Source organism: Choloepus didactylus, chromosome 21 (genome assembly GCF_015220235.1).
Source record: "Choloepus didactylus isolate mChoDid1 chromosome 21, mChoDid1.pri, whole genome shotgun sequence".
Classification (NCBI taxonomy): domain Eukaryota; kingdom Metazoa; phylum Chordata; class Mammalia; order Pilosa; family Megalonychidae; genus Choloepus; species Choloepus didactylus.
Genome location: NC_051327.1, coordinates 24,929,689 through 24,957,676, shown reverse-complemented (window position 1 = coordinate 24,957,676; position 27,988 = coordinate 24,929,689). Strand labels below are relative to the sequence as shown.

The 27,988-nt window shown below is 61.8% G+C and overlaps 1 protein-coding gene across 6 annotated transcripts in view; it reads right to left on the bottom strand.

Annotated features, from left to right (window-relative positions):
* Nucleotides 1-284: 284 nt before the first annotated feature.
* Nucleotides 285-27,988, bottom strand: part of CARD11 (caspase recruitment domain family member 11) — a 97,253-nt gene continuing 69,549 nt past the window's right edge. For 5 of the 6 annotated variants that reach the window (XM_037813640.1, XM_037813642.1, XM_037813644.1 and 2 more), the window contains 17 exons: nucleotides 26,199-26,396; nucleotides 24,297-24,473; nucleotides 20,531-20,582; nucleotides 18,999-19,078; nucleotides 18,124-18,224; nucleotides 17,185-17,237; nucleotides 15,294-15,426; nucleotides 14,683-14,884; nucleotides 13,866-13,992; nucleotides 11,511-11,751; nucleotides 10,891-10,990; nucleotides 10,366-10,461; nucleotides 8,781-8,916; nucleotides 8,160-8,339; nucleotides 5,673-5,797; nucleotides 3,621-3,736; nucleotides 285-2,013 (listed from right to left, as the gene is read on the bottom strand). In XM_037813640.1, the coding sequence (XP_037669568.1) occupies nucleotides 1,809-2,013; nucleotides 3,621-3,736; nucleotides 5,673-5,797; nucleotides 8,160-8,339; nucleotides 8,781-8,916; nucleotides 10,366-10,461; nucleotides 10,891-10,990; nucleotides 11,511-11,751; nucleotides 13,866-13,992; nucleotides 14,683-14,884; nucleotides 15,294-15,426; nucleotides 17,185-17,237; nucleotides 18,124-18,224; nucleotides 18,999-19,078; nucleotides 20,531-20,582; nucleotides 24,297-24,473; nucleotides 26,199-26,396 (2,322 nt within the window). In that variant the 3' untranslated portion in view covers nucleotides 285-1,808. The remainder of the gene's footprint in view (nucleotides 2,014-3,620; nucleotides 3,737-5,672; nucleotides 5,798-8,159; nucleotides 8,340-8,780; nucleotides 8,917-10,365; nucleotides 10,462-10,890; nucleotides 10,991-11,510; nucleotides 11,752-13,865; nucleotides 13,993-14,682; nucleotides 14,885-15,293; nucleotides 15,427-17,184; nucleotides 17,238-18,123; nucleotides 18,225-18,998; nucleotides 19,079-20,530; nucleotides 20,583-24,296; nucleotides 24,474-26,198; nucleotides 26,397-27,988) is intronic. The other variant, XM_037813641.1, reaches the window with a different exon arrangement.

The following is a 27,988-nucleotide window of genomic DNA, read 5'->3' as shown; positions in this document are numbered from 1 at the left end:
CCGGACTCCCGGCACCGAGGCCAATCCAGACCCAACCCATCCAGCCAGTTTCCGGGGCTGCCGGCCTGGAGGAGCCTCCCTGCTTTTAACTTTTAACAAAGTCGCGCTCCCTAGTGGACAGAAATGTGTCATCGGGGACGGAGGAGGTGAAGGAGGCACCTCCTGGGGCTCCCCATCCACCCACAGACACCTCTTGGGGCTCCGTGTTGTCAATTTTTCTTCCAAGAGTCAAAATGCTAGCAAATTCTGGGTGGTCAAGGATCTGACAGCATTTACCACAACACTCTCATTTTACAGGCACACAGTGGTGTTTCTTAGGGCGAGAAGTTGATATGGTTCTTTTTTTTTTTTTTAACAATCCATTTCTTCAATATGTGGCAAAAACCTAGGAGAGGTGTTTGAAACTATAAAGCAAAGGTTTGTACCCATATCTGTTACGAGTTGTTCTAGGTTGCAAGAAACAAAGAACTGAGAAATAGCACCTGAGAGCAAGGTGAAGATTCATTTCTATCTCACATGAAAGAAACCCAAGCAGCAGTCCGGGCTCCAGCATGTCAGCAGGGACGCCAGCTCCTTCTGTCTTTCTGCTCCTTGGTCCTTTGTGCCTGGTGTCCATCCTCAAGGCCACCTCAATATCCAAAGATGACTGCTGGAGATCCAGCCATCATATCGGCACTCCAGGCAGGAAACCGGAGGAAGGTCTGTTTCTCTCGTTGGTCTTTACCCCAAACCTCCCATACATTTCCTTCATTACCCCAGCTGCAAGAAAGGCTGGAAAAGTGATCTTTAGCTGTGCACATAGTTTCTCTTACTGAACTTGGGATTCTGTCAGTAAGAAGAGGAGTACAGGCGTGGCTCCTATGGACAAACAGACAGACCTGGGTTTGCATCCCAATCTTCAGACTTTTGGAGGATGCAGCTGAGTGTTCTGCCGAGGGCTCGACCTGGCCTGGCTGGGCCATGTCTTGTCAGGCCTGGACGTGGCAAGTCTGCCTCACCTTTTGGGGTCAAGGAGGGGAAGGGTTCCAGAACGCCCAGGGCCTCTGCTCTCTGCTGCGGAAGGAAGTTTAGCTTCCCTCCAATCCCCCAGCCCCTCGGCTTCACCCAGCTCCCCATGCCTGAACGGAGGATGACACGAGGCTGATGGACCTCTCAGTGCACAGGGGGTGGGGTGGGGGACAGTGTAAGGTGGGTGCTGAGCCAGGGGGTGCCTCCAGGGCTGGAGTCTGGGGGATGCAGGGGCCGAAAGAAAAGGCTTCCCAGGGTGACTTACTGTAGAAAGCAGGATACACATGAGTCAAAGGGGGTGCAATTAGTGATTATGCCCTGCCCCCCAAATCCCAGGCCTGAGGCAGGCCTGTCCGGGGAAAGCCAGGGGGGCTCTGCCTCCACCCTACACACAAACGTGCTGCCTTCAGGGGGCAGTTTCCGGACAGGAGGGCGGCAGGAGCCAAAAACCCTGGCAAACCATCCGATTAAAACAATGGCTGGAAACAAAGGAATGCAGACGTTTTAATGCGAGAGAAACCATGGCTCAGCACGCCCCCTCTTCCCCAGAGGTTCCTGGCTGGGGGGGGGCTCCTCACGCACACCCCGGGCTGGCGGCTCCGCCCCACAGGTAGCACACCTGGGCCACGCCTACATTCACCTGCTGCCCCGGCCCCAGGGGTCCCGGCCCGGGCCTCGCCCCACCTTCCTGCCGATGCCAGGGTGCCGGACGCCTCGGTGGGCTCCGCCTGGCGGCACAGTGACCCCGCGCCCCGGTTGGGGCCGGGTCCCCACGCGCTGCTCCACGCGGTGCCCGCGGCTCACAGCTGGTCCTCGTCCACCCACACCGTCCTGCGCTGCTCCTCGCCGATCCTGTCCTTGAGGACGCGCAGCAGCTCCTCCACGGAGCCCCAGGCGTCGGCCTCCACCGTGGCGTAGAGGCAGGGCAGGGCCTCGAGCTCCCGCTCCTTGAGCCGGCACAGGCGCAGAAACTCCTCCTCCGTCTCGGGCCGGGGCAGCAGCTTCCTGCGGGGGCGAGGGGACGCGGGGGTGGCCAAGGGGCCCTCCGGAAGGGGTGTGGGCCCACCTGTCTGCCTGGCCCCCGGGCACCGCACTGCCCCCCGAGCCTCCACGGCGCCGTCACCACTGCACGGGGCTCAGTGAATCTGCTTGTGGCCGTCCCAGCGGGTGGGGCTTCTGTCTCGTCTGCCCGACAGATTCCCCAGCTGCTGCATCAAGGCCCGGCACCCGGTAAATATACAGGGAAGGCGTGAAACGGCCTCATCTCTCTGGGTCCCAGTTCCCCACTGTAGAACCGGGTAAGAGTGTTTGTCTTGCAGAAGAGATGAGGATGACTGAGAAGGCCCCGGACGACGGCTCTGAGTGCCTGGGGCTCAGGCCCCAAAACCTTAGCGTCAGCCTCATCTCCTTCTGTGTCTTTCTAACCCCGAGGATGACCCGTTGGCGAGCCCCGTGGGTTCTCCTGTGATCGTCAGATACCTTCTCGCCCCCGGCCTTGCCCTCCTCCCTGCACCATCGTCTCCCCTCTGGGTTACTGTAATGTCCTGACCGGGAGCCTTTTAAGTGCTGAACTCAATTATGTCAGTCCTGTGCCCCCAAACCTGCAGCGCCTTCCCGTTTCCTCTGGAATAAAACGTCCACTCTTCTCTGGGTCTGACAGGCCCAGATGTGGCCAGTGCCCCTCTCCAGCCCCTGAGTCATGTCCCAGACCTGCCCGCTGTGCTGGGTCCCCACTCTCCCGGTGGCAGGCTGTGCTCCGGCTGCATCCTCAGCTCAGAGCCCCCTGCTCTGGAATCCTCTGGGCCCCCCGCATCGCAGCTGGGCCTCTGCTTGCACCGCCTCGTCCCTACCTCATCCCCCTGCATCGCAGCTCGGCCCCTGCTCATACCACCTCGTCCGAGGCCTCCCTGGCTGCCCTTCCTGGGGCACCACCCCCATCCCCCCACCTCCCGCACCTCTGGCAGTGCCACCATCTGAATTTCCATGTGTCTGTTCACTGTCCCTGCTGCCACACTAGAGTGTTCAGCTCTGCTGGGTCAGGGGACCGTGTGCCTAGAGGGGACATGGCCCTTGGCACGGAGCTACTTGGGCAGTGAGCAGGTATGGATGCAGCAGCCCATTCCTGTGGGGACACTGGGGGCCTTGCCAAGCGGCTGTGCCCTGGCAGCCTGGTGGGTTAAGGTTCGTTCTCCATCTCATCCCACGTTCCCACGGTGTGGACCCACTGGAAAGGGGACCCTGAAGATATGCTACGGTGAGGTGCGCCCTCGTGGTTATCAGGGTCTGGTGAGACGTGCCCGACAGCAGGTGAGTGCCTGAACCACGCGACCAGAGGCCTCATAAGAAGAACTTCAGATGTGGCCAGGAGAGGCAGCGGCCGCGGCCGGCAAGAACCCGGGGGTAGGCCCAGGAGAGTGCGCGTTACCACGCGATGGAGGCGGATAGATGTGTGCAGGAACCTGAGGCAGTAGCCATCCACGCCAGGATGTCACGGACCCCGGGGAGGGAGCAGGCCTGCCCTCTCCCTGGTCTGGGCTTCCTCCTGGTGTGTGCCAAGGCGGCCTGGCACGTAGGGCAGCGGGAGGGCAGCCCTGGGTGTCCCGGGGCCCTACCTGAACCGCTTGATGTTCTTCTCCGACACCCGGATGAAGAGCACGATGGGGTAGATCTTGGACTTGATCAAATCTCGTGCACAGCCGATCCCAGCCTCCAGCAGGCAGTGCTTATTCTGAAAGCACGGGCAGCCGGGGTCAGCGGGGTCACGGGCAGCCGGGGTCGGTGGGGTCACAGGTAGGTGGGGTCAGTGGGTCACAGGTAGGTGGAGTCAGTGGGTCACAGGTAGCAGGAGTCAGCGGGGTCACAGACAGCCAGGGTCAGCGGTGTCACAGGTAGCCAGGGTCGGCGGGGTCACAGGCAGCCAGGGTCAGCGGGGTCACAGGTAGGTGGAGTCAGTGGGTCACAGGTAGGTGGAGTCAGCGGGGTCACAGACAGCCAGGGTCGGCGGGGTCACGGGTAGGTGGGGTCAGTGGGTCACAGGTAGCAGGAGTCAGCGGGATCACAGACAGCCAGGGTTGGCGGGGTCACGGGTAGGTGGGGTCAGTGGGTCACAGGTAGGTGGAGTCAGCGGGGTCACAGACAGCCAGGGTCAGCGGGGTCACAGGTGGTTGGGGCCAGCGGGGTCACAGGTAGCAGGAGTCAGCGGGGTCACAGACAGCCAGGGTCGGCAGGGTCACGGGCAGCCAGGGTCGGTGGGGTCACAGGTAGGTGGGGTCAGCGGGGTCACAGGTAGGTGGGGTCAGCGGGGTCACAGGTAGGTGGGGTCAGTGGGGCCATGGGCAGCTGAGGTTGGCGGGGTCACAGGTAGCAGGAGTCAGCGGGGTCACAGGTAGGTGGGGTCAGTGGGGTCACAGGTAGGCGGGGTCAGCGGGCCGCAGGCAGGCCGGGGACTTGGGGACAGAGACCAGCTGACCCAGGGACACTACGGGTGAGACCCAACCTCGAGACAAGCCCCCTGCAGACACACTGCGTGGCGCACCCTCTAGAGACACGTGCCGCAGAGGGCCCGGCGCCCCCAGCCCAGAGCCCGGCCCCCAGCCGGGGCCAATGAGGCAGCGTCAGCCGGCGGAGCAAGTGTCAGGAACAAACTCGCCCCTCTCCTGCCATCGGAGGCCGTTTCTGGGTCCCTGGGCCCGAGGGTGGAGGGGCCGGCGCGAGACGCCGGTGGGCTGGCAGGTGCTGTGGTCACTTGCGCGGCTGCTGCCGCCCGAGCTGTGGGCACCCACGAACCCACAGTCTCTAACAAACAACACTCCCGCGTGCGGGAAGCATCACTTCAGAACAAAACAAAACAACAAAAAGCAAAACCTAACGCCTTGGACCGATGTCCTGAACGTGCAGCTCCATGAATTTTCACAACCAGAACACTCCTGTGTGACCAGCGGTCAGGTCGAGAAGTAGCAACGATGGGCCCCAGAAGCCCCCGGGGCCCCTTCGCTCCCTGCTGCCCCCTCCCCGCCAGCGCAGCCACTATCTGGACTCGTGACAGGTAGGTTTGTCTGACAGCATCACTTTTTCAGTTAAAATTGCATCTTGGCTCCTTCCCGGACTGCCACAGCCCAGACCCTAAAAATGCAAACTGCTTGAGGCCGGCTCATGGCACTGCCCCTTGTTTTATCTGCGTGGGTGACAAAGCGAGTGGACGCCAGCCGGATGGCACCTGCTCCAGCCGTCCCCAAGGTCACCACCCACCCCGCCTCGGCCCGAGAGCTTTCCTTCTGCAAACGCCAGGATGGGAAAGAGCTCAAAGCTCAGGGCTGGGAAGGGTCCTGTCGCAAGGTTCTAGAAAGCTCTGAATTGCACGCCTTGTCTGCACTTGCTGCCGACAACCCTCCCAACGTCCCACCCACCTTCTCCCCATGGGCAAGTGCCAGCCTATCACGTGCTCACCCCTGCTGCCCCTCACCTCCCTACACAGGCACACACATCCCCACGCAACACAAGCTCGGACACCAGCACCAAAGTCATCAAGAACGGGGGCTGCTGCAGGGGGTCAACCCGCTCCAGGGACCAAGGGTGTGGAACCGGGGGTGGGAGGAGGGAGTTCTCTACCCCTGGCCCGGGACCATGGCAGCCTCGCAGGGGGGGCCGGGGTGTCAGGGCCTCACCTTGGCTGCCACAGCCTCGATGTTGGTGGGGACAATGCACTCGAACGTGTTCGGGTTCTTCTCCCGGGAGTAGATGATGGTCTCCGTCTTCTGCTTCCTGAGGAACTCGTCTCTTGTGAAGATATCTGGAGAGAAAGGAGCCTGTCTCAGGGATGCTCTGGGTCCTGCTGCTCCTCCACTGCCTGTCCCCTTTCCAGTCACTAGTAAGTGAACCTCGTCTCCTCCTCCAGCCTGTGGTGCCCCTGGAGGAGGACGGGATTGAGGCCACGCTTCCTCACACTCGCCACGCTACCCCCAGAATAAGCAGATGATTAGTAAAAGCTCAGGGTTCGGCTTCTCAACAGTGTTTCATTGGACAATTTAGGCCTGGTGCTACGCGGGACGGGCTGCTCCATCCATCATCCATCCCTCATCCATCATCCATCCCTCATCCATGCATCCATCCATCCACCCATCCATCCACCCATCATCCATCCCCATTTTCCTCTCCCTCCCTTGCTCATCCATTCATCCATTAATTTATTAATTTAACATTCACTGAAAATCTACAGAGAATCAGGCACTAAGAATAAAAATGATAATAACAGTTGCTATACTCAAGGAACCACCATCTAGTTGGAGAGGAGAACGTGGGATACAGACAATTATAAAGCGATACGGTGGGTGCAGTAATGGGCGACTTATGGGAGTGCAGGGGTGGAGGGGCACAAGCAGACTTCCTGGAGGAGGAGGCCCAACTCACTTGCTGTGTGACCCTGAACACATCTTTAACCAATCTGGGCCTTAGGTTCTCCATTTGGGAAAGGGGAGGTTAGAGAAAGCGAAGGCCTAAAATTCTCTGCATAGGTCCAGGCTGGCCTGGGGGGGACCAAAACTAACCAGCTGGAAGGTTCAGAGTGCAGCTCTCCTCCCTGCAATGGAGCAAGTTGGACAGGCCTGGGGGAGCCTGGGGCCAGCAGGGTGGGGGGCAGGTGGCAGCTGGGGAGGAAGGCAGCCTTGCCCTCCCACCTGGTGTGCCCAGGGCCACCTGGCCTCGGACACACCAAGGTGTGGGAGACACCCCGTCTGCAGCAGGTAGGGGGGTGACCGGGAATGAAAATAAGTCAACAGTCCCTGGAGGTGCGTGGGGGCCCCCGGGAGGCTGGGAGGGGCCTGGAGGATGAGCAGCTGGCCCTGGAGGGCTGAGGGTGCTCTTGGTCCCGGTGAGAAAGTCGGGGGCACCACAGAGGCCCCTGCAGCTACTCCCCCAGGAGCAGGGACCCCTGCCTATGCCCACCTGGGGACGGGAGACTGGCCCCCATGCTGGGAGGTGCCCAGGGCTGGGCCCTACCCACCCAATCCCTGTGATCCCAGTGAGAAGCAGCTGCCAGGATCCCCGGTGCCCCAACAAGGAGACGGGGAGACTGGTGATGGCCCCAAATCAAACAGAGGGGCAGGCTGGGGCCACCTGACTCACAGCCCACTGCTGTCCCCAGCCGTGGGGGGGGGGGCACCTGCCCAGCACATACCCGAGGGGCACTCGCTCCCCGGGAGAGTCATCGGCAGGGACGTCGGGGTGGCCCTGGCCCCGTGTGGACATTTAGGAGAAGAGCCATTTTGGGGTCTGATCTGGCCTCGGGGCCCCTCTCCGGCCCTGGCGTCCAGCCTACTGATGGGAGCAGGTCTGTGTGGACCCCCTGCCCCTGGCTTCCCGGCACAGCCCATGAGAGCTGCCTGGGAGAGCTGCAAAGCTCCCGTGTGGCGGGCGCAGAGCACGGTGGAGCCCTCACGGCAGCCAGGGAGCAGAGCGGACACACAGCGGTGTGGCTGCGTGTGACACACTCCAAGTCAGGTCAGGAGCCAGAGACCCTCGACTGCTCCTGAAGGCCACGGGTAGAATTTTCTAGAAGATGAAAACTGCCCCATGACAAAGCACACCGACAACTGCCTGGGGCGAGGGTGGAGGGAGGGAAATAACTGGAAGGGGCCTGAGGCAGGATGCTGGGGTGTAGACACTTGTTCCAAATCCCTGAGCCTCACACTCACACTGGGGGCAGCTCGCTGTGGGTCAATGATACCCCACAAAGTGGACTTAAAACCCAGACGCCTGAGATAGTTTCATGGCCCAGGGAGCTCATCTACCTGCTGGAGGCTGTAAGGACCGGGATTCTCAGGGTCCCCGGGGAGGAGGGTCTCTGCCTCAGGAGGGCAGCTCGGCTCTGCCTGGGCGTCCAGCCTGCCCTATGGGTTTCGGGGTTGCTGGCTCCACACCTACTGCCGAGCCCATTCCCGCCTGCCACAGACGGAGGCGTGAACTCGAGTCTGGGGTTCAGCCCCGCGACTTCTGACCCCTGCCTGCAGTGGGAAATGGGGAGGGGGTGGCCAGCCCCCTGCGCCCCACCCACCCCCTCCCCGGCTGCTGTGCCCTCTGGGGGTCAGCGCGTGAGCGCCGAGAAGGACTCGCGGCCACCGGAGCCGCCCACGCCTCACGGCGTCCCCTCCGCTCACCCGGCCGGCACATGGTGAACTCCATGGCGCCCCCCGAGTTGAGCAGCTTCTGCACCAGCGTCTTGGCCAGCATGGGGGGCGCGAAGAGCACGGGCCGGCGGCGCTCGCAGTGGAAGGCACGCACCAGGCTGTAGGGGACGAGGCTGAGGCTGCGGCTGAGCTCGCTCTCGGGGTCCGGCTCTGGAGGGGAGAGGGCAGCTCTAGGCACCTGCGGCCCGGCTGGGGGTGGGGTGGGGGTGCAAGAACCTCCCCGCTGGCTCCACGGAGCCTCGAGACCCCTTCCAGGGAGGGCAGGGTGCTGGGGGCTGGCTCCTGAAGACACGGAGCGCCGGCCACACTCGCCGTGGACAGGCCCCGGCCAGGTGCTGTGCTAGGTGAGCGCTAACAGGTGAGCACTAACAGGTGAGTATCCCAGGCACCCCGCCCCCGCCCCCTCCAAGCTCAGAGCCTCCTTGCTGAAAGCAGCCTCTCCCTTTTGGGGGTGCAGGCATTTCCATCTGTCACATGGCCACGTGCCTGGCAGTTGGGGTGAGGCCGGGTGTGTGCTCCTGGGTGGCCCGCCCAGCCCCCCCGCAGCCACGGGTGCCCCAGGAGGCAGGGGCCCAGGCATCACCCCCATACCGTCCTGCTTCTCAGTCAGGAGCTTTGTGGCGTCCAGCGACGAGCGGGCCAGGCTCCCCAGCTGGCTTCCTGAGATGATGCGCACCCGCTCGTGGCTGTTCATCCGCTTGTACTTGTTTTCGGACCTGCTGACGAACTGCCGGGACAGAGGGACGGACGGGAGACTGAGCCGCCACATCTGGGGCTTGGCCAGACCATGGTGACATGGGGCCCCAGGTCAGCGAACTCCCTGCAAACGCAGGAGAACGTCCACCCAGGCCTCAAGTCGTGTGGTCACAGGTGGGTGTCACCAGGCGGGAAGGCAGGGCCACCCACTCTTCCCCACCCAGCTGGGGGGCGGGACAGCACGAGGCCCTCAAAGGCTCAGGAGGGAGCCGCGGGGGCAGGCACCGCAGCACTTGAGGGCCCATAGGGCTCTGGTTGGCGAGGACCCCTGGCTGGGACTCCCCGTTGGCACAGGCGGCTGCTCTGCCTGCCCTGGCGCTGCGTCACCCGCCACCCTGGCCCCCCAGCCTGCCGCCTCTTGTATCCCGAGTGCTCCCCCTTCTGTGACTCACAGCGCGGCATGCGACAGGGTAGAAAAGGACACCTAGCAGGGTCACAGCTCTAGGACCCCGGGCTCCCCAGGCTGCTTCAAGTCTCCCCAAGCCCTTCTCTGCCCTCCACTAGCCGCACACCTTTGGGTGAGGCTCTTAGTCTCGAGATTCTGGCCACATGGGTCCTGCAATGCGTCACCTTGGCCGGCCTGGCCCTGGCAATGCCTCACTTCCGCCTGGGGCGGGGCCTCTGCGACGTGTTCGCCTCTGCCTGGGATTTAGGGTCACACCCTCTCCTTCTCCCTGGCCTCCCATGTGCCCACATCAGGATGGAGGAGTGGCGTCTCCCGCTAGCTCCACTTGGGTTTAATTAATGAGCAGCCACACAGAAGCACGCTCGGGGAGCTGTACTTTCACATCAGTCCCTTGGCTTTTATCAGCTGGTGATAAGAGAAGTGGCCACCCAGAATGCTGCTGCATTTATGGAAAACCACTGCTTTAGATCTCACACACGCTGCCACTCAATGTTCCTAACATAGCGATCCACGAAAAGGATTCCTTCTGGAATGAAGTACAAAGGACAAACCCTTTCTGGCCCGAAAGAGCTAAAACATTTCCTTGGTCAGATAAGGTTTAAAGGACCTGGTGGGCTTCCCTTTTTCCCTTGGCTGCCAGGATGCTCAGAGATAAACTCAATCTGGGGAACTAAACTAGCCCAGATACCTGGAATGTTTGTTTTCCTCTCTAGCTACACAGTTTCTGGTTTTTCTATTAATATTTTACATCAAGTTGTTTAAGTTTCTTTTAATCATACATTGCCTCAAACCTTTTATGAAAGCAGGATTTGCTTCCAACAGGCACAGAGGCTGTCTATCAACCTGCGTGGTGAGGATAAAATGAGAGGAGAGAAGTGAAGCACTGTGAAAAGCTGCAAGTGCTCCACAAACACAAGGCACTGTTATTTGACGAGGTTTCTCTTCTCTGCAGAGAAAGGGCAGAGCCACAGCAGGACGTGATCTTGAAGCCGCAGGTGCTCTGAAGGGCTTTACCTGGAGCAGTTGGCCAAAAAGGAAACTTGCTCTGGAGAGGCGAGGACTGACCCGGGGGTCGCTCGTTGAAAGGGTGTCTTCGGGCTGCAGGGTGTTCTGAAATTAATTTATCAATCAGCTGCGCTTGGCAGGGCATGGGAACACAACGTGGCGGCTGAGAGCCAGTAACCCCAACCCCGTCCTCATGTCCCTGCTGTGTGGAAGTCCCGGGGCCACAGTTTCAAGTTGGAGAGAGTGGGGCGGGTAGTAAGAGGAGACCAGAGCCCTGGTGAAGGTGACCTGGTCTCTCAGCAGAGGCCATGGGGGACAGCAGGGCCCGTGTTCCGCTCGGGACCAACCCCTGGGCTCGGCCTTCAGCCCTGCTCCCTCCCAGGCGCGGCCCAGGGCACGGCTCAGGAGAAGGGGCTCTTTTCGGGGCCCTGGGGTTCATCATCCCTGTAATCTTAACGGCTCCCATCTGTCACCCCCTCCACAAGGGTCCCCCTGGCAAGGCCCCTGCCCCTGCTGCTTGCCCGGCCCACCTACCCGCAGTGCCCTCAGTGTGTGGTGGGCACCCTCAGCCTCCTCGCGGCCTCCCCGGTGCATCATCAGCCGCTGCAGCTTGACCAGGAGCAGCTGCTGGGCTCTGGGGAGGCAAGGGGGGGATGGGGCCTCAGGGCAGGAACGGAGCCCTCCGGAGGACCGTGGGGTCCAGGGAGCCGCCCACCCTGCACGGGGGCTGCTGGTGTACCCAGGTGGGAGGCCTGAGCTCAGAGCCCAAGCAGCACCCCCAGGGTGATCTGGGTTCCAATTCTGCCTTCTGCAGGGACACACCATGGGACTGGTGTGTGTCATGGCTGACTGTCCCAGGAGTAAAGACTCGAGGGCTGCACAATGGAGGACAAATGATCAGCAAACTATTGCTTTCTGTGCCAGCAGGGCAGGGCCGGGAAGGGGCATCAGGTCAAGAGACAGGCTGTACTGACCACGGGCGCTATGGGGGCTCAGGGAAGGGAGAGAGCAATGTCACTGGGCAACCCGTGAGGGCTCCCTGGAGGAGGAGGAAATGGGGACCTCCCCACTAGACAGGCCCGGGTCCCCTGCCAGCGCCCACACCCTCAGCTCGCTGCCGGAACCTCCTCCTCCCCCACCGGGGCCGGCCTCACCGGCTGTAGCTGGGTATGGTGCCCGAGTCCAGGTCCTGGTCTGTGAAAGGATCGACCCTGGCACACAGCCACTCGTGCCTGTCCTGGTACATGGTGTCGCGGATGTGCACGACGTCGTCGCACTTCAGGGACAGCGAGCAGGCGTCCAGCTGGCTGGAGATGTTCAGGTTCAGCCGGACGTAGAACGAGTCCCCGGATGTGATCAGGCCCTCCTCCACGTCCTTCAGCAGCTTCCGGTACCCTAGGGAAGGAAAGAGATTCCCAGAAACCTCCGCTGCCTTCCGCCGAGATGCCTCCTAGAGCAAAGCTGCTCTCGGTGCCGCAGGTGAAGCGTGTAGGAGGGGCGCTCCTCTCGGAGGGTGCTGCTGGGGAGGCGTCTCGCCCTGATGAACGGGTGGCTCTGCAATTTGTGGGGTTTCCCTTTTGTCTCAGCTGCCGAGAAGCTCAGAGCCGCGTCATCTTTGCCATGTGGTGCTGGCGCCTCGCTTTATACTTAATTGACGTACAGCTTACAAAGGGGACGCCGCAGATAAGTACTCGGCTCGATGAATTTTCACCAATGCCGTCGCCACCTGGTCCCCCTCGCTGTCCCTCGTCTGCCAGTGCCCTCCCCAAGGCTAACGCTGTCCTGGCTGCTGACACCGGAGTTCAGCTCTGCCTCGCTCCCCACAGCTCAGGCTGTTCGGCCCGTGCCCTCTTTGGCCTGTGAAGTTCTCCGCAAGGTTGCAAGGGAGCAGTGCGTCCCTTTTCACTGCTGTCCGGTATTCTGCACCCAGGTGGGTCTGCCCTCTCCCTCGGGATGCACTGTAGACTGTACCCAGCGCTGGGCTCCCAAGAATAACTCCCTCGTGGGTGTCTTCTGGCCGACACACACACCCATTTCTCTAGGGCGTACATGACAAAAAGGAATTGCTAGGGCATCGTGCGTGTTCATATGTAGCTTGAATCATTACTGCCAGCGGCTTTCCAAAGTGGCAGGGCCGTGGCACACGTTTCAATCTTATTTAACGACGTCATTTAGTGTAAACGCTCCGAAGCTGTTTTGGAAGGGAGCAGGGCATAAACCACGGATATGATAAATACAGCAAACATTTAGCGAGGGTCCGTATAGAAATCCACGTAATAAATCCTGAAAACAGCTGCTCACGCAGGGAGCTGCGCGACCCCGTGGAAGCTGAGGGGATCCTGGCAGCCAAGCTCAGAAACAGCAGGTCAAATGTCCACGCCACACGCTCCACCCCAGGGAGGTTTTGGCCAGCAGGCTGCCTGACCGTGGTTCCCAGTCACGGCTCCTAGAGACTCCTGCTGGAGGACCCGGCTCTGCCAGCTCCGCAGCCGCCCGATCAGGGTTAACGCTGCTACCCAAGTGCTCTGTCATCGGGGAGGAGAAACACTGACCCCGGGACCACTCGTTCTTTCCTTGAACTGCAGATGGGAGGCCGAAAGGCTGCACACCTCCAGGGGGCGCCGTCCACACTGTATCCTGTGGTACCAGGAGCTTTAAGGGGGGTGAAAAGCTGGACCATAGAGAAGGAGGGGGCGCAGCCTGTGTTTGGGGACCAGGCATCACTGCGGCCTTCCACGCCAGCCGGGCACTGCCGGGAACGAGCCGGGGCAGGCGGCAGTGGAGGATGGCTCGAGAAAAATTGCCTCTTTATGCTCTGCTGAAACATTCATGAGCCCTGGTGGTTAAAAATAAGATCCAGCTGCAGAGATAATCAAGCGGGAAAACCCGGAGGTGAGAATGAGAACTCAGACTCTGGAAATGGAAAACAAAGCTTCATCCTTGCCAGCCTGGCTGCGAGGGAAGGAGTGCGTTTGGAAAGCTGCTGGGGGCAGGCGGGCAGCGGGGCAAGGATGGCCTGCCCTGGAGCTGGGGGGACAGGACGAGGGCCTGTGGCTGTGGCTCCGGGCCCTCTCTGCTCGGGGTGGCTGTTGCAGAGGTGAGCCTGAGAGTGCCCCTGCCGCTCACGCAAGGAAGAAACTCCCATCTGGCGGGGAGAAGGGTGCCCCGGGCAGGCGGGTGCCCCGTGGCGGGGGCTGCTGCCTCCTTCCGATGTCCCGGAATCCTGGAAGCAGCAAATCCAGCCCCCACCCTCGGCAGGTGGGCTTCCGCCAGGCCCTGATGGGCAGCCTGCGAGTGACGCCAGGGCAGGTGTGTGAGCTCGTGCAGGAGAGATGGAGAAAGGGAAGGGGCCGCTTCAGGAGCTCGGCCCTGGCCCGCTGCCCTCCTCCACGCCACGCCGGCAGGTGATGGGACTCGTCGGGGTCACATGGTGGAGTGGGACGAGGCTGAAGCTTGACCCCCACACCCGGCCAGAGCCCACACCCACTTTCCACCCTCGGGCGCCTCACCTTCGTGGTTGACCTTGTAGTGCAGCGTGACGAGGCCGCTGCACCTCTGGATGGTCCAGTGGGCCTCCTCCTTGGTGCAGGTGTCCAAGGGGACGCTCTGCCGCTCGCCGTGGATGCAGCCTTCGAGCTGGGTAGCAAAGACACGTGTTCCTCGCAGGGCCCCACCCGGAAATGGGAGCTCCGCTTCCGGTACCCAACGAGTGGCGCTGCGGGGAGGGAACCAGGCACCCCACCGAGGTGGGCTCGTGTGCTGCCGGTCCACTGTCTGTGAGTGCCAGTGGGCTGGTGGGTGTGCATGTGAGTGTGCTGCTGTGTGCATGCTGGTGTGTGTGCATGTGTGTGTGCACGTGGGTGTGCTGGCAGATGTGTACAAATGCTGTGTGTGCACCTCTGTACTGCTGTGTGCCTCTGAATTTGCTGGGGTGTGTGTTCTGGTGTGTGTGCACACGAGTGTGCTGGTGGATGTGCACGAGTGCACTGCTGTGTGCACGTGTTTGCCAATGGGTGCTCATGTGAGGGTGCTGTGTATGCATGCATGTGCTGGGGTGCGCATGTGTGCTAGTGCATGGGTGTACATATAAATTGGTGTGCATACACATGTGTGAGCGGTGTGAGGACATGCATGTGTGTGCGTGTGCGTGCATCCAGGTTCTAGAAGCACACGCGAGCAGGGTGGAGGGAAGGTCCCAAAGAGGAGGGCATAGCAAGGAGATGGCTGCGCCGCTGCCTTCCAAGCCCCCCTCCTCCCGGCGCGAATCCCGGCTCCAGCCCGGAAAGGCAGAGGGTGCGGAGGGAGAGCCCGGGCACCCGCGCTCACCAGCAGCAGCTGGTGGCCCTCGCGGAGGCCCGCCTTCTCGGCCGGCGAGCCCATCTTCACGGAGCGCAGGAAGGTCCCGCGCGCGTTGCCCCCCACCAAGGTGAGCTGCGTGATGAGGCTGTCGCCGTTCAGCGTGGTGAGCCGCACCGGGGGCCCTGGGCCCCGCACGTGCCCCCCAGACGTGACCGAGGGCCGGAAGGGCCTGGGGTCGGGACAGAAGACGGCGGTCAGGCAGGTGGAGAGAGACCCCGGACGCAGGAGAAGCCGCGGTGGGCTGTGGGGACCCTGTGGCGCTGGCGAACGCTGTGCTGCGAGGGCCCCGAGGGAGCGCACGGGCAGACACCCACGCCTGCAGCCCCGAGCGCGCAGAGGGGGACCCCGCACACACTCGGGTGCTGCCCTCAGGCCCCACCCCCTTCACCCCAGGAGGCTTCCTCCGCCTCCAACATGCCCCCGTGGACCCCCGCAAGCCCCCTCCTCTCCGGGGCTCTGTTTCACCAGGTCGAGAATCACGGGGCCAGAGGAAGTGATTTTGGATCTGGAGGTGCCGTGATTGCAGGACTTGAAGCCCCAGCCCCACCCGCTTCTCTTTCCTGGGGGCGCGGCGCTACCTCTCCAGGGAGAACTTCCTGAACATGAGGGTGACCTGCTCCAGGTCACAGACGTCCAGGCCCTCGGACTGGTGGGAGGAGGAGGAGGAGTGGACGGAGGCGGGCCCGAAGGACGAGTGCTCGTGACTGTCGTCTGCAAGAGAGCGGTGCCCCGGGGGTTCCAGAAGCGGCCGGGGGAGCACGGCACCGAGGGGAGTCCTCCAGCCTTGGGGAGGGGGGCAGCAACCCGTGGCCGTCGGGGTCGGCTGGGGTCACTGGCGTGGGCGTGGAGTCCCTGGCACGCTCCTCTCTGCAGCCAGTCCCCTGCCTCCGGGAGTCCCTCTAAGTGGCCCGGTGTCTCCGTGGAGGCCCCTTCTGCCTCTGCGCTTAGCATCTGTGGGGAGCTGCTGGTTCTGTTCTGGAACTGGCTCCCTGAATTTTCCCTCTGGGACCCCCTGAGCTCTCAGCGGCAGCCACTGGCTTCCCGGCCTCTGGAGTGGGCAGGGTGAGGAGCCCCCTGCCCTGTCTTGGCCAGGACCCAGGGCAGGACGCCCCCTGCACTCATCTCCGGCTGCCCGAGTGGAGGACCCTGCCGGTCCTGCTCGTGCTGGTAACGAGTGCATTCGTCCCGACGCTGCAGCACGCTTTGGACGGCCGCCCAGGGTTCTCTTCCCAGCTCTCCCAGCTCCCCCCATTACGCGGCCTCCAAGGGGCCTCCATTAGCGCTGACCTCACTTTAACACCTGATGGCTTCCGATGGTCTCCAGTCACGGGGGCCACTCATCTTCCATCGATCTGCGGCAGATGTGGCCGGCAAGGGGCAATGGATCCCAGAGGGCCGGTAGGCCACCCTGGGGGGCTCTGAGCCCCAGTCTCCCGTGCTGCCGGCCCCAAAGGAAGGGGGACGCTGGCCACCAGCCTGCGGTGCCAAGCTGTCTCCCGGCAGCCTCCTGAGCCCCTCCTAAGCTCCCCTACCCAGGCCACTCCAGCTCAGATGGCCCCCAGATTTGTAAACAGGCGGCCGTCTTCCCTACCGGTTGACAGCTACAAGCCCCACAGCCCTGCAAAGGCAGGGCCTCAGGGACATTCATCACTGTGTCCAGCGGAGGGGAGGGTGGCTGGTGCTGCTCATACCCCCTCCATCCAAAACCCTCACCCCAATTCTCCGCAAGGTCTCCCTGGGGTCCAGGAATGCCCGACTTCAACTCGCACCCCCTCAGAAATACCGGCTCTGCCGGGGGCCCTTGTAGGACCACTGCACACATCCCGGTTCCCCTTGGCATCTGTCTGTCTCCCACCTACAGTTCCAGGAGTTAAAAGAGAACTTGTAGTTGCACCCCAGTTCCTCTTGTCTCCCGTGTTCCTCCGGCTCACTCTACACAGGCCGGTTAACAGCCTAACGCACGAAGTTCTCAAGAGACCCCCCTGCTCCCACTCCCCTCCGCCTGCTGACGAGCTGACCTTGATTTAATCTAAGACTCTGTTTCTTCATCTGGAAAATGAGGAAACAGCTGCCGAGGGTACAAAATCACATCAATTGGACAGGTCACACATTTTGCACAATGTTAGCTACAGTACATCCTCACTATTATTTTTTAAAATCCCAGGCCTCATTCTCACTGCTTGCTCTACACCTGGACGGACCCGTGTTGCCAACAAAATAAAGAACAGATTCCCCGGGGCCTCCCTGCCCGGACAGGCTCCTCCCAGGCAGGTTCGGCTTCTCCTCTCCAGGGCCGTGCAAACAGGAGGTGCTCAAGCACTGCTCTCTCCAACCCATTCCACATGTGCTTTCTGAGAACCTACTGTGTGCTGGGGTGGGGTCCGCACCCGCAGGCCACGCCCGAGCCCGAGTCCACCGGACAGCAGGTGGCCCGGCCCCCGTAAGCCCCCCGCACCCGCAGGGACCTACCATCGAGGTCTAAGGCGTCACACCCGCAGCTGTCGTCGTCTTCCTCCACCGTGCTGCGGGACAGAAGGAAGGGATGGGAGAGTGTGGGGGCATGTGCAGCTGTGTGCACGCACGCATGTGTGAATGTAAGCACGCACATGCGTGTGTGCTTGTACGTGTGCAAATGTGTGCAAGCATGTGTGTGTGCACGTGGAAGGTGGGAGAAGCCGGGTGTGCCCCGACTTTCCGAGGGGCCTGGGCAGCAGGTGGGCGGGGCACGCGCAGGGGTGGGGAGGCAGGTGGGCTGAGACCCCGCCGGCGCCAGCCTGCACTTTCCCACTCACTCCTGCTGCCCGTGCAGCGAGTCCTCAGAACCCATCTGGGCCCACCTGGGCTGCCCGGCGCCACGGCTCCAAACAGCCCGAGCCCCCTTTCAGGCGGGGGTGGTGGGAGTGGGGCTGGGTCTGTTCAGGAGCTGGAGTGTGCCCGGTGGGCCCCCTGCCACGGGGTGACGGGTGGAGGCAGCCGCGGGGCTTCTTAAAGCCGCCGGACCTTCCCGCATCACTCGGAGGGAACGGTGGTTTTCCCTGTTGGGGACACCAGCGGTTTCCAGGGGGAGGGGAGCAGGAGAGGAAGCAGGGGGTCCTCCAGGCACTCTCTCACCCCTTGGCGGGAAAAGGCAAGCTGTGGGGATCACTGGATGTGTAGCCTGACTTCTGGGGGGCCTGGGGCTCAGTGGCAAAGGTTTCAGCAGTTGCCAGCTGGCTGCCCCGGGAAAGCGGCTGCCCATCTCTGGTCCCCAGCCTCCTCAGCTGGCAGAGGGGACCCGGCCAGGCCCAGCTTTCAAGGTGGCTCTGAGGAGCACTTGGTTTGTGGACACAGACGCACACCGAGCGACTGTGTGGGTGGGCTGGCACGCAGGGGGAGCTCGGTGAGCCCACGCCCCACCCGGTCACCCACCTGCGATGAGGTGCGTCCTCCTTGTAGCGCCGGACGATGGAGTCGTTTCCAGGGGGCTCCGCCGTGATGGACATGATGCTGTTCCGGTTCCGGTGGGGCTGCTTTAAGCACACGCGGGATGGACACGGGGTTGGGTGTTGGCACCCTCCAGGCCCACAGGCATAGATGCCACAAGCCCAGGGACTGCAAATAACCTTGACTTGCCCCCGCCTCAGCTCAGACCCTCTGGGCACAGCAGTGACCTTGGCCAGGGGAGGCCGCAGACCGGGCACACGTCTCTGTCACAGCTGCCTGCCCTGGAGCTCGTGGGCGCCGGAGGCTGCAGTAGTGCCCTCTGCCCTGCACAGGCCTGGCTCCCTGTCCCGGGGCTGCCCGTGCCTCGGGGGCCTGCTCTGGACCAGATGCAGACCTGGAGGCCTGTGATGGGGTGCCCTGGACGCCCCCCGGCCGGCTCTGCCCAAGGCCGCCTCCCGCCACCCCCAGCCGCCACCAGCCAGGAGCCCCTCACTAGGAATCTCCACCTTCTAATCCTGCCCCTCTGCTGCCCCGGGAGGAGACACACAGGATTCGGGTGGGCTGGAGCTGCGGAGTGGGGGCGCTGGGGCCTGGGGGTCTCCATTACGCCGCCTCGTGGGGTTCGCAGCCCCAGGTGCCCGCGGCCCCCCTCCCTGCCCCCCTCCCCATGCCCCCCTGCGGGATTCCAGCCTGTGCCTTTGGCTCCAGCTCCAGGGGCCTCGCTCCTCCTCCCACCGAGTGTTAAATTGGGGAATGCTGGGCAGGAAGGTGTCACTAGTCGTGGGGCACTGGAAAAGTCTTCACATGAATTTGAGCAAGGCCTGGGCGGGGGCCGGGGGGCACGGGGCTGAGCTCTCCACCTTGCTGAAGGAGCTGGTGATGGGAAGAACCCCCGAGGAGCTGGGGCTGGTGTCCCCGCCGTCTTCATCCTGTCCCCTGCCTGTGTCGTCAGCCATCGGGAAGGGGAGCCGGTGAGGGAGCCGGTGTGGGCGTCGGAGCAGAAAAGAGAGAGGCGGAGACGGCAGTGGGGGGTGGAATTCAGAGCCCACACCCCGATGAGCGCCCGGGGGCTCCCAGCCTCCCCGGAACAGGCCCGAGCCGCCCGCCCTCCTCCTCTCCCGCCACCCCCGGCCGAGGCCCCATCCCGGGGCATGGGAACACTCCTGCCCAGAATACCTTGTAACCAAAACAGATTCCACCCTTGGCTGTCAAATGGGGTGGCCGACGGGGGCCAGGGCTAACACTGGGGTCAGGGGCTGGACTCTGGCACACCCCCCTGCCTTCCAGAACCTCCTGCACTGCTGGGGCCGCCCAGGGTGATGTGCCCACCCTCCCAGCCCTTGTCTTGTTGCAAGAAATGCCCCACCTGGTCTCCCCACTGTTGCCTGTGGGGTGGACACAGGCAGAGCCCGTCCCGATCCCTGAGCACCTGGAGGGGACGGCCACGTGTCCCGGGTCCCCAGACCTCGCACCGGGCGGCCGTGAAGGTGCAAAGGGGAGCAGCAGCCCCTGGCCCTGACATACCCTCCTCCTCGTCTTGGGGACAAACGTATGTCCCATCGGCCCCAGGCCCTTTACACCTCTCTCTGGGGCGGGTCCTGGAGTCGCCTGGTCTGGGGAGAGCATCCTGGCCTGGGTCCCCAGTGCCCACAGGGCCCCCCACCCCCCAACATGCCCCCGACCACTGCCCCAAGCCCACATCTGGACTCACCCCCACCCTCCTGGGAGCCCCTCGCTGCTGCGGCAGGACGAAGCCCACAGGCCTCGGTGCAGCGTGCAAGGCCCTGTCGGTCTGCTCTGCCCACCGCCCCCCGCTCCGGAACCACCTCATGGACGGGGTCCCCGTCTGACGGTCCCCCCTGTCCTGAGCTGTGCTTCCTGAGACTGAGCCCACGGGTCAAAGCTGCCCTTTTCCCAGACCGGTTTATGTCGCCTTCTTGTCTGTCCCAAGGCCCTTTCTGCCTCCATGCCCCCGACTGCCCAGCCTACGTGCACGGGCTTCCAGAAGCTTCTGCGATCCCCGGGGATGACCTTCCTGGCTGACCGGCTGCCACAGCCGGGACCAGTGAGGGCAACTCGGGAGACGGAGCGTCCCAGGGCCAGGGGTGCACCCCGGACTGCAGCCCCAGGCCCGGGCAGCCTGGCCCCGTCAGGAGGAAGGCAGGCCATCCTGCAGACGGCGCTCAGCCAACGTCAGGGCTGTGGACGGATGCACGGACGGGGTGGGGGTGGCACCGGATGGCCCCCCCACTTCAGAGACGATTAGCGTTACTCACGGTGCAGTGAGTACCCACCCCCCACTCTTTACCCAGCGGGATCAGTGGCTGTGGGGGAGAGGCAGGTGGACGGGGGCTGGAAGGACGGACGAGCAGGAGCTGGGCTGTCCACTCACCTTGAAAATCGGACGCCTGCTTCAGGCTGATGGGGGACTTGGCTCTCTGCAGCTGAGAGAGAGGGGAGGGGGGAGACAGGACAGAGATCAAGCAAGGCCCAGACACGCAGCCCCGGGCCAAGGGACATGACCAGCAGGGCCAGCACGTCCTGTGTCCCACGGCGGCCGAGTCACCCAGATGACGCAATGTGGGGACGGGCACCCCGTGGCAGGAATGATGAGTCACGGTGGTGCCCTTGGGCCCCGACCAGGCAGCTGTTGGTGCAGTGGCCCCTCGCAGGAAGTGGCGCAGGACAGCTCGCCCTCGGCAGGGACAGCACGAGAGCTGAGAGGGGTGGGGGGCAGCGGGGACCGAGGCCGGGGAGTCGCCAGGGCCTCCTGCCTGCAGCGGCTGCTATCGGCACGAGGTCCCACACGGTCCCGTCAGGCTCAGGTGTCCTGCTGGCCTCTGGGGGACAGGCCAGTGCACGGCCACAGCCCGTCATCTGCGACTGTGTCGCTCATTCCTCCATCCGCCCACTCCCTCCCTGGGTCACTGCCCAGGGGAGTCGGCCGTGTTCCGGGGACGGCCTGTGGGGGAGCCAAGCACGCAGGGGCTGCTATGGGCACAGACGCTGGGCAGGGACGCGTGCTGCTGCAGCTAAGTCAGCCTCGGTGGCTGCGCTACAGAGGAAAGCACGAGGCCTCGGCGGTCCAAGGAGGAGTGGGGGGAGAATATTCCAGAAGGCGGGGGCATGCAAAGGCTCCGGGCAGAAAAGCTTTGTGACTCTTCAGGCTGAAAGAGGGGGCAAGGGGGCCGAGGGGAGAGACAGGCTGGGGGGGCAGTGGCCGGGGGCAGGCCGGGGCAGGCAGCATGGGGGCCACAGGCGGTGATTCAGGAGGGAGTGACATTCTAAGACACCTGCAGCTTTGTTTTCAGTCTTCTCGTGGTGTCCCACACCGCACGGGACACAGCCTGCCCCACGTGGGCTCCTGCCACCTGCCCCTTCCCCGGCCCTTCACTGTGCTGGCCGTGCTCCCACCCGCCTCTCCAGACTGGCTTCCCCTGCCTCTCCCTGGCTCAGGGTCCCCAGGCACCCAGGACCTGCTTCGGGACCCTAAGGGGTGGGGAGCCTCCAGGGGAGTCCCCACCATCCCCGGGTTGGTGCTCACCCAGCTCGGGGCTGTGTGTGCTGCTCCGATCTCACCTTTCCCCTCTGCTTCCTGAGGAGTCCCAGCTCCAGCAGGCAGGGGAGAGGCTGGGACGGGCCCTCTGGACAGCCCCAAGGTCCTGTGGGTTCTGCCTCGGGTAGCTCCTCTACTCCCAACCCCCAGAAGCTCCTCGTCTCCCCCTTACTGTTTCCCTGCCCCGGCCTCCCCTGCTGAGGACCCTGTCTGTGCTGCCCCAGCACGTCTTCCTAAAATACTTCCCTGCTCAGCAACTTTCAGTGACACCGAGTCCAAAGCTGTATCCAGTGATTCCGGGGAATCGTTACCATCGTTATTGTTATTATGACTATTTTCGTCATTATTGTTAGCAGTGGAGCACTAGCCTCAAAGAAAACCTTCCCCCGAAACCCCATTTATAAAATAAGTAAAACTGCAGTTGTTCTGGGGCAGGGGAATGGGGGGGATGACTCAGAGTCCAGGGGTTCAGCCCCCCTTGTTCTTGCGGGCAGTCCCTGAAGAGCCACTGGGGACACTCCGAGTGTCGGGGGGCCCTCTTTGAGGGGCTCGGCCCACGACACGCTCTGCTGCCTTCCTGGGGTCTGACCCAACCTGAGCCCCTGGAAAGTGGGGACACCCCCATCACCCCTCGAGAGGCTGTGAGAGCCAACGCAGTGGTAGGCGCCCCTGACCGGGCCTGGTACTGTTGGAAGTTTGAGCACGGCTGTTCCTAATTTTTTCCCCTAATCCCAGATTTCAGCCCAGAGGGTACTTATGGTCAATCAGACTTCAGAGGCACCAGGGGCTTCCTGCCTGTGGGGTGGGGGCTGGTGTGTCTGACCGCCCGGGGTGAGCCCTGGTCCTGACCCTTACCTGGGAGGCTCCTGCACTTGTGCCTCAGTTTCCTCACCTGTGACCTGAGCGCCCACCTACCAGCAGCATTTAAGGGGACAAGGTGTCAAGGCTGAGCGCGTGCCTGGGACGCAGGGAGCTTCTCGGCTGAGCCCACCGCTAAGAGGCCCCGGCCCACCTCTCTCTCTAGCCGAGTCCTTCTATCGGGGACCAGCTCAAGCCCTGGAAGCCTTTCTCGGTCCCCGCTGAGCACCGTCACCGAGGCCCCCATTTCAGAAACCCTGGAATGGGTGCTCAGATGTGATGACCAGCGCCGCGAGAAAGCATTCGTTCATTCAACGGAACTGGGCACCAGCCACCCTGCTGTGTCATTCATTCCTCATTTATGAGCCTGAGCCAGGGGCTGCCTGGAACTTCACCATGTACGCAACCTCATTTAATTGTCATGGGGACCCTGCAAAGTAGGGGCCACGTCCCCATGACAGCGATGGGGAAACAGGCTCACAGCCGCTGGGAAACGGGCCCACGGCCACAGGTGGTGGAGCTGAGGTGCTGACCAGGCCTGGTTCCTCAACACCCCCCCCCAGCTGGCCATTGCCCCCCCACTGGAGGTCGGTGAGTGTCTCGGGGCAGGCACGATGTCAAACCTACTGTTGCATGTCAGAGCTGAGCACAGGGCGTGGCACGGTGGGCACAAAATAAGGGCAACATGGGGCCACTCCCAGACAGCAGAGCTTGGGGGCAGGGGGAGGTTTAGGGAGACAGGAAGGAAGGTTTCCAAGGGCCCTTTGGGGGTTCTGGATATGTCACCATCATGAATGAGATGACACTCTCACGGGCATCGACAATGGTTGCTCCTTCCTCCACAAAGCACACCACGTATTTCATTGCCTGCTACCTCGTGCTGCTTTCTGACTGGTTCTTGTCTTTTTTCAAAGACTGGGGTATATTTTATACTTTGGGGCTTTCCTCCACTCGCTGGTGGATGCTCTGTACACAGCAGGCTTTGAATAAATGCTGCAGAAATGAGCTGGAAGCTCAAACTCGACACATGCTCAGCGCTTCAAATGGACCTCAGGAATCTCACCCTGAAGCTGCTCTTTATTTACTTAGCAAGCACTTACTGAGCGTCTGCTACGTCCCAGGCACCATTCTAGGAGCCGAGGATACAGTGAGGAACAAAACGGAAAAGTTCCTGTACTCACATGTAGCTCACATCTCATCCTGGTGGGAGCCAACCAACAAACAAAATACAGAGCACATCAGGCCGTGACGTGTCACATAGAGGATAAGGCAGGAGAATGGGTGCAGTGGGGGCGAGGGGGTCTTAGCCCTGAATGAGCTGAGGGAGACAGCTCTGCGGATTCCAGAGGAAGGGCATTCCATGAGAAGGAGTGAGTGCAAAGGCCCTGAGGCAGCAGCACTCAAAAAGCAATGAGAGCAGAGGAATAAATATGAATTAAACCTAATTACTGCTGTAATCCAGCTCCCAAAATAGTGCCTGGCACGTGACAGTCTCTCAATACATATTTGCTGAATAAAAACTAGATTTGGAAATCCTGCTAGCTCATTCATTTTTTTTTTTTAAACTTCTACCACATTTATAAGGGATGAGGGAATTGGTAAAAACAAACGAACAGTGAAAAAGCAGGTGCTGGCATGCTTTCCGCCGAGAGGGCCACACACCTCAGGCTTCCACTCCCGGGCATGCTTGCCACAGGGGGCTCCCTGCCGCCCCGGCCCCCCGCCACCCCGCCCCGCCGAGCACCTGCATGGCCTTCAGGTTCATCCTGCGCTTGGGCGCGTGGTAGGGCAGGAAGTACTTGCTGTCTTCGGGCGACTCCTCGGACGTTGAGGAGTCGTCGGCTTCCTGGCCGTTGGTCCTGGGGCCGGCGTCCCCAAAGCTCTGGGAGATGATGGTCACCGGCAGGTTCCTGGGCAGACTCTGCAGAAAGGAGATGCTCACGCCTGTCAGCGAGGTGCCCGCCAGCGGCGCCGGCACGCGGGGTGGCCTGCTCTCCTCTCCCAGCGCACCGTCCGCTCGGGGCCAAGGGCGGCACCCCCAGCACAGGACGCCCCTCCCACAGCCACCAGGGGCCACGTCGGGCCTCGTCGTCTTCAGCACCAGGGAAGGGCTGGTCTCTCCCATCTGGTCTTGGCCCCTTAAATGTGAAACGTCCCCTTTACAGCCTCAGTTTCCAGCCCTGTGCACAGGCTGAAAATATGAAAAGTGTGGGATGGCTGAATAACAAATCAGCAAAAGAGTGCCGGGTGATGTGCGACGGGCTTTACACCCATTGTCTCTTTCGGTTTTCCCTGACGAGTATATGTTGCTTTGATGGTCGCTTTTTACAAAAAAAGCATGAGGCATAAGTAACTTCTGTTTGCGCCCCCAGAGCTGTACCAGGCCCTCTGGCCTCCTGGCCCCAGACCCCAAGCTTTTCGCCGTTCTTCCTGCACACGTTCCTGCCGGGTGTCCCAGGCCGAGCCCCTGCCCCGACTCCAGCCTCCTGGGCGCACCTGCCCTGCCATGCAGGGAGCTGCCGGGCCGAGGCTGCTGAGCTGCGCTGTCGGCCCTCCAGGACCCGGTCCCGCCGGCGCCGTGGCCTGGAACCCGGTTCCCACCTGCCCTCGCCCAGTCAGGTGCCATCGCAGCTCTCGCTCGTACACTCAGTGGAGAGCGCAGAGGGTCGACCCCCGGGGCTCACGCTGTGCCGGGCGACGGAGACGGGAGAGCCATGGCGGAGCTACCCACCACGCACGACAAACCGCGATCAGTGCTCCAGGGCACGAGGCTGAGGTTTACAGGAGGGGGGCCACGGGAGAGCTACCGAGCCAGTGGGGGGCTACCTAAAGTCAGTGGAGGTCCACCTGAGCCAGTGACGCCGCGGCCAAGACTGGCCAGAGCCGGACCTTGGGGCGGGGGGCAGAGTCCGGGGAGGACATTCCAGCTGCAGGGACGGGCAGGCAAGAAGGGGTTTTCTCCCCCAGGAAGCAGTTCCTAAAACCCAGATGGCACCGAGAGCTCCTCCCCCGGGCTCCCCAACACCCACTTACAATTTACAGCGTCCTGTTCCAGGATTTTCCTCCGGCCACACCCGGGCTCCTGAGTCCCCCAGGGGTGGGGGTGGGTCCTACTGAGTAGCCTGGGCCCTCACCCGAGACCTCCCTGTTGGTGACGGCACCTCCCTCCAGGGCGGTTCTCTGGTTCACAGAGCTGCTGCTCAGGAGGCACCTGGCAGCGCCCCTGGCTCTGCCTCTCAGGTGAGGACAACGTCATCTGCCTCGGGGACACCACTGGTTTCTGTGTCCCTGGGCCCTGCTGTGGCCTCGACTCTGAAATGCACTGTCCTCAGTTCTCATGGGCATGAGCAACTTCCAAAAAGGCACCTGCAACCCCTTGACCGGCCGGCCAGTGGCTGGAGCCCCAGTGGGATGCTAACAGCTGACCGTGGTCCACCAAGAGCCACCAGAAGCTCGGTCAGGCAAAGGTGAAGTTACCTGTCTGGGATCACCTGGCTGGAGAGCTGCACAGCCTTGGTTTTACCCTGCGTCTCCTAACTTCCAACAAGCGGTCTCTACCGCGTCGGTACACAGACGCATGCAGAAGGTTCGAGTGCACAGGGTTGTTCTGGGGGTGGGAGGGGGTGGGGGAGCCCTGCAGGCCCACCTGGTCCAGGGTGCCGCTGTCCTTGGAGAGGCGCCGGAGCTTGCTCTCCAGGTTGACGATGCAGGCTTCGCGCCGGACCATCTCGATCCGCATCTCGTCGTTCTTCTCCTCCAGCTCGCGGATCTGCTTCCTGTACTTGTCCTTCTCAATCAGGCACTGGGAATACTGGGTCTGGGCTTCGTCTCGGGAGTGGAAGGCCTGCCAGGGAGAAGGACAGGGGCCCCTTCTGTTACTCACACGCCAACCAAACCGAATAGGTCCAAAACAGATACTCTCTCCAGGCAGAACATTCCCAGCCCGGTGCCAGCCACGTCGACTCCTGCTCCTTTCTCGATCCTGACATTTGGGCACAGCTGCCGTTTGTCCGGCCCTTGCTGTGTGCCACGCGCTGTGCTGAGAGCTCTGAGGTTTCCAGGTGTGCCGGTTTGAGTGTATTGTGTCCCCCAAATGCCATTATCTTTGTAGTCTTGTGTGGGGCAGAAGTTTTGGTGCTGGTTAGATTTGCTTGGAGTGTGCCCCACCCAGCTGTGGGAGATAATTTTGATGAGATGTTCCCATGGAGGTGTGGCCCCACCCATTCGGGGTGGGCCTTGATCGGTGGAGCTATATAAATGAGCTGACTCAAAGAGAGGAAAGGGAGTGCAGTTGGGAGTGATGTTTTGAAGAGAAGCAAGCTTGCTAGAGAGGAACGTCCTGGGAGAAAGCCGTTTTGAGGCCGGAGCTTTGGAGCAGATGCCAGCTGCTTTATGTGTTACCTTGGACACTTTGTGGCCTTAAGACTGTAATTGTGTAGTGAAATAAACCCCCATTTTATAAAAGCTTATCCATTTCTGGTGTTTTGCATTCTGCAGCATTAGCAAACTACGACACCAGGGGTTAGCACTATTTACAGGTGAGGGCACCACGGCGTCCCGCGGCTGAAGAAACAGCTGTGGTCACAGCTTGCGAGTGATGGAGGGAATCTGAACCTGCCTGCTTCCCTCTAGAGCCCAGATGTTCAGCTTTGGTTGATTTCTGCCATTTGCAGTGGTCACATTCTGAGAAGTTTCCAAGGACACTGAGTTAGCAAACACTGCCCCTGCCCCTACGGGAAACGCTGGCCTCCGTTTACATTCTTGTCAATCGACATAATCAACGATCAATACACAGCCTTGTTTCATGTGCGCTTCCTTAAAGATGCCTTATTTCACGTATGGGAGAACTCAAGGCCAATGGTGCTATAACTCACACCGAGATGAAGCTCATCTGACACACGTGTTTCCTCCGTCAGGCACGAATGCTAGACAGCACCTCGGCACTACACTCGGGGCCGTTTTAAAGGGTGAAATCACCCACAAGGAGCACAAAATGCAGAAAGCATAGCACTAAAAAGTCCAAGCAAAGGACCTTTGCTTACAGCATGAGAGCCACCTCCTGGCTCGCCTCAGCTCGGAAGCTGTGTGCCAGGCAACTCACAACTCCCCCGCTCTGTGCATGTCCACAAATGACTGCAGGAGCCTCACGAGTACTGATTTGGGGGCAAAAGATAAATATCAGCAAATAGGCGGATTTCCAAATACAGAATCCGCGGTTACTGTGCTCTGTGGTGGGAGCTTGAGCCCAGCTCCGACCCCCACAAAATCCAAATGCCTGTGCCTCCCTAAAGCCTTTTGGGGGATGGACTTTGGAACAGAATCAGAAAAGAGGGATCCTGGGTGCCTCCTGCACAGTCAGTGACGGCACACGGTGCAGCCCGTCCTGCTGGGGCCCAGCAGTCTCGCGGTCTCGTCGCCTGTGCCCGAGGCCCTGGC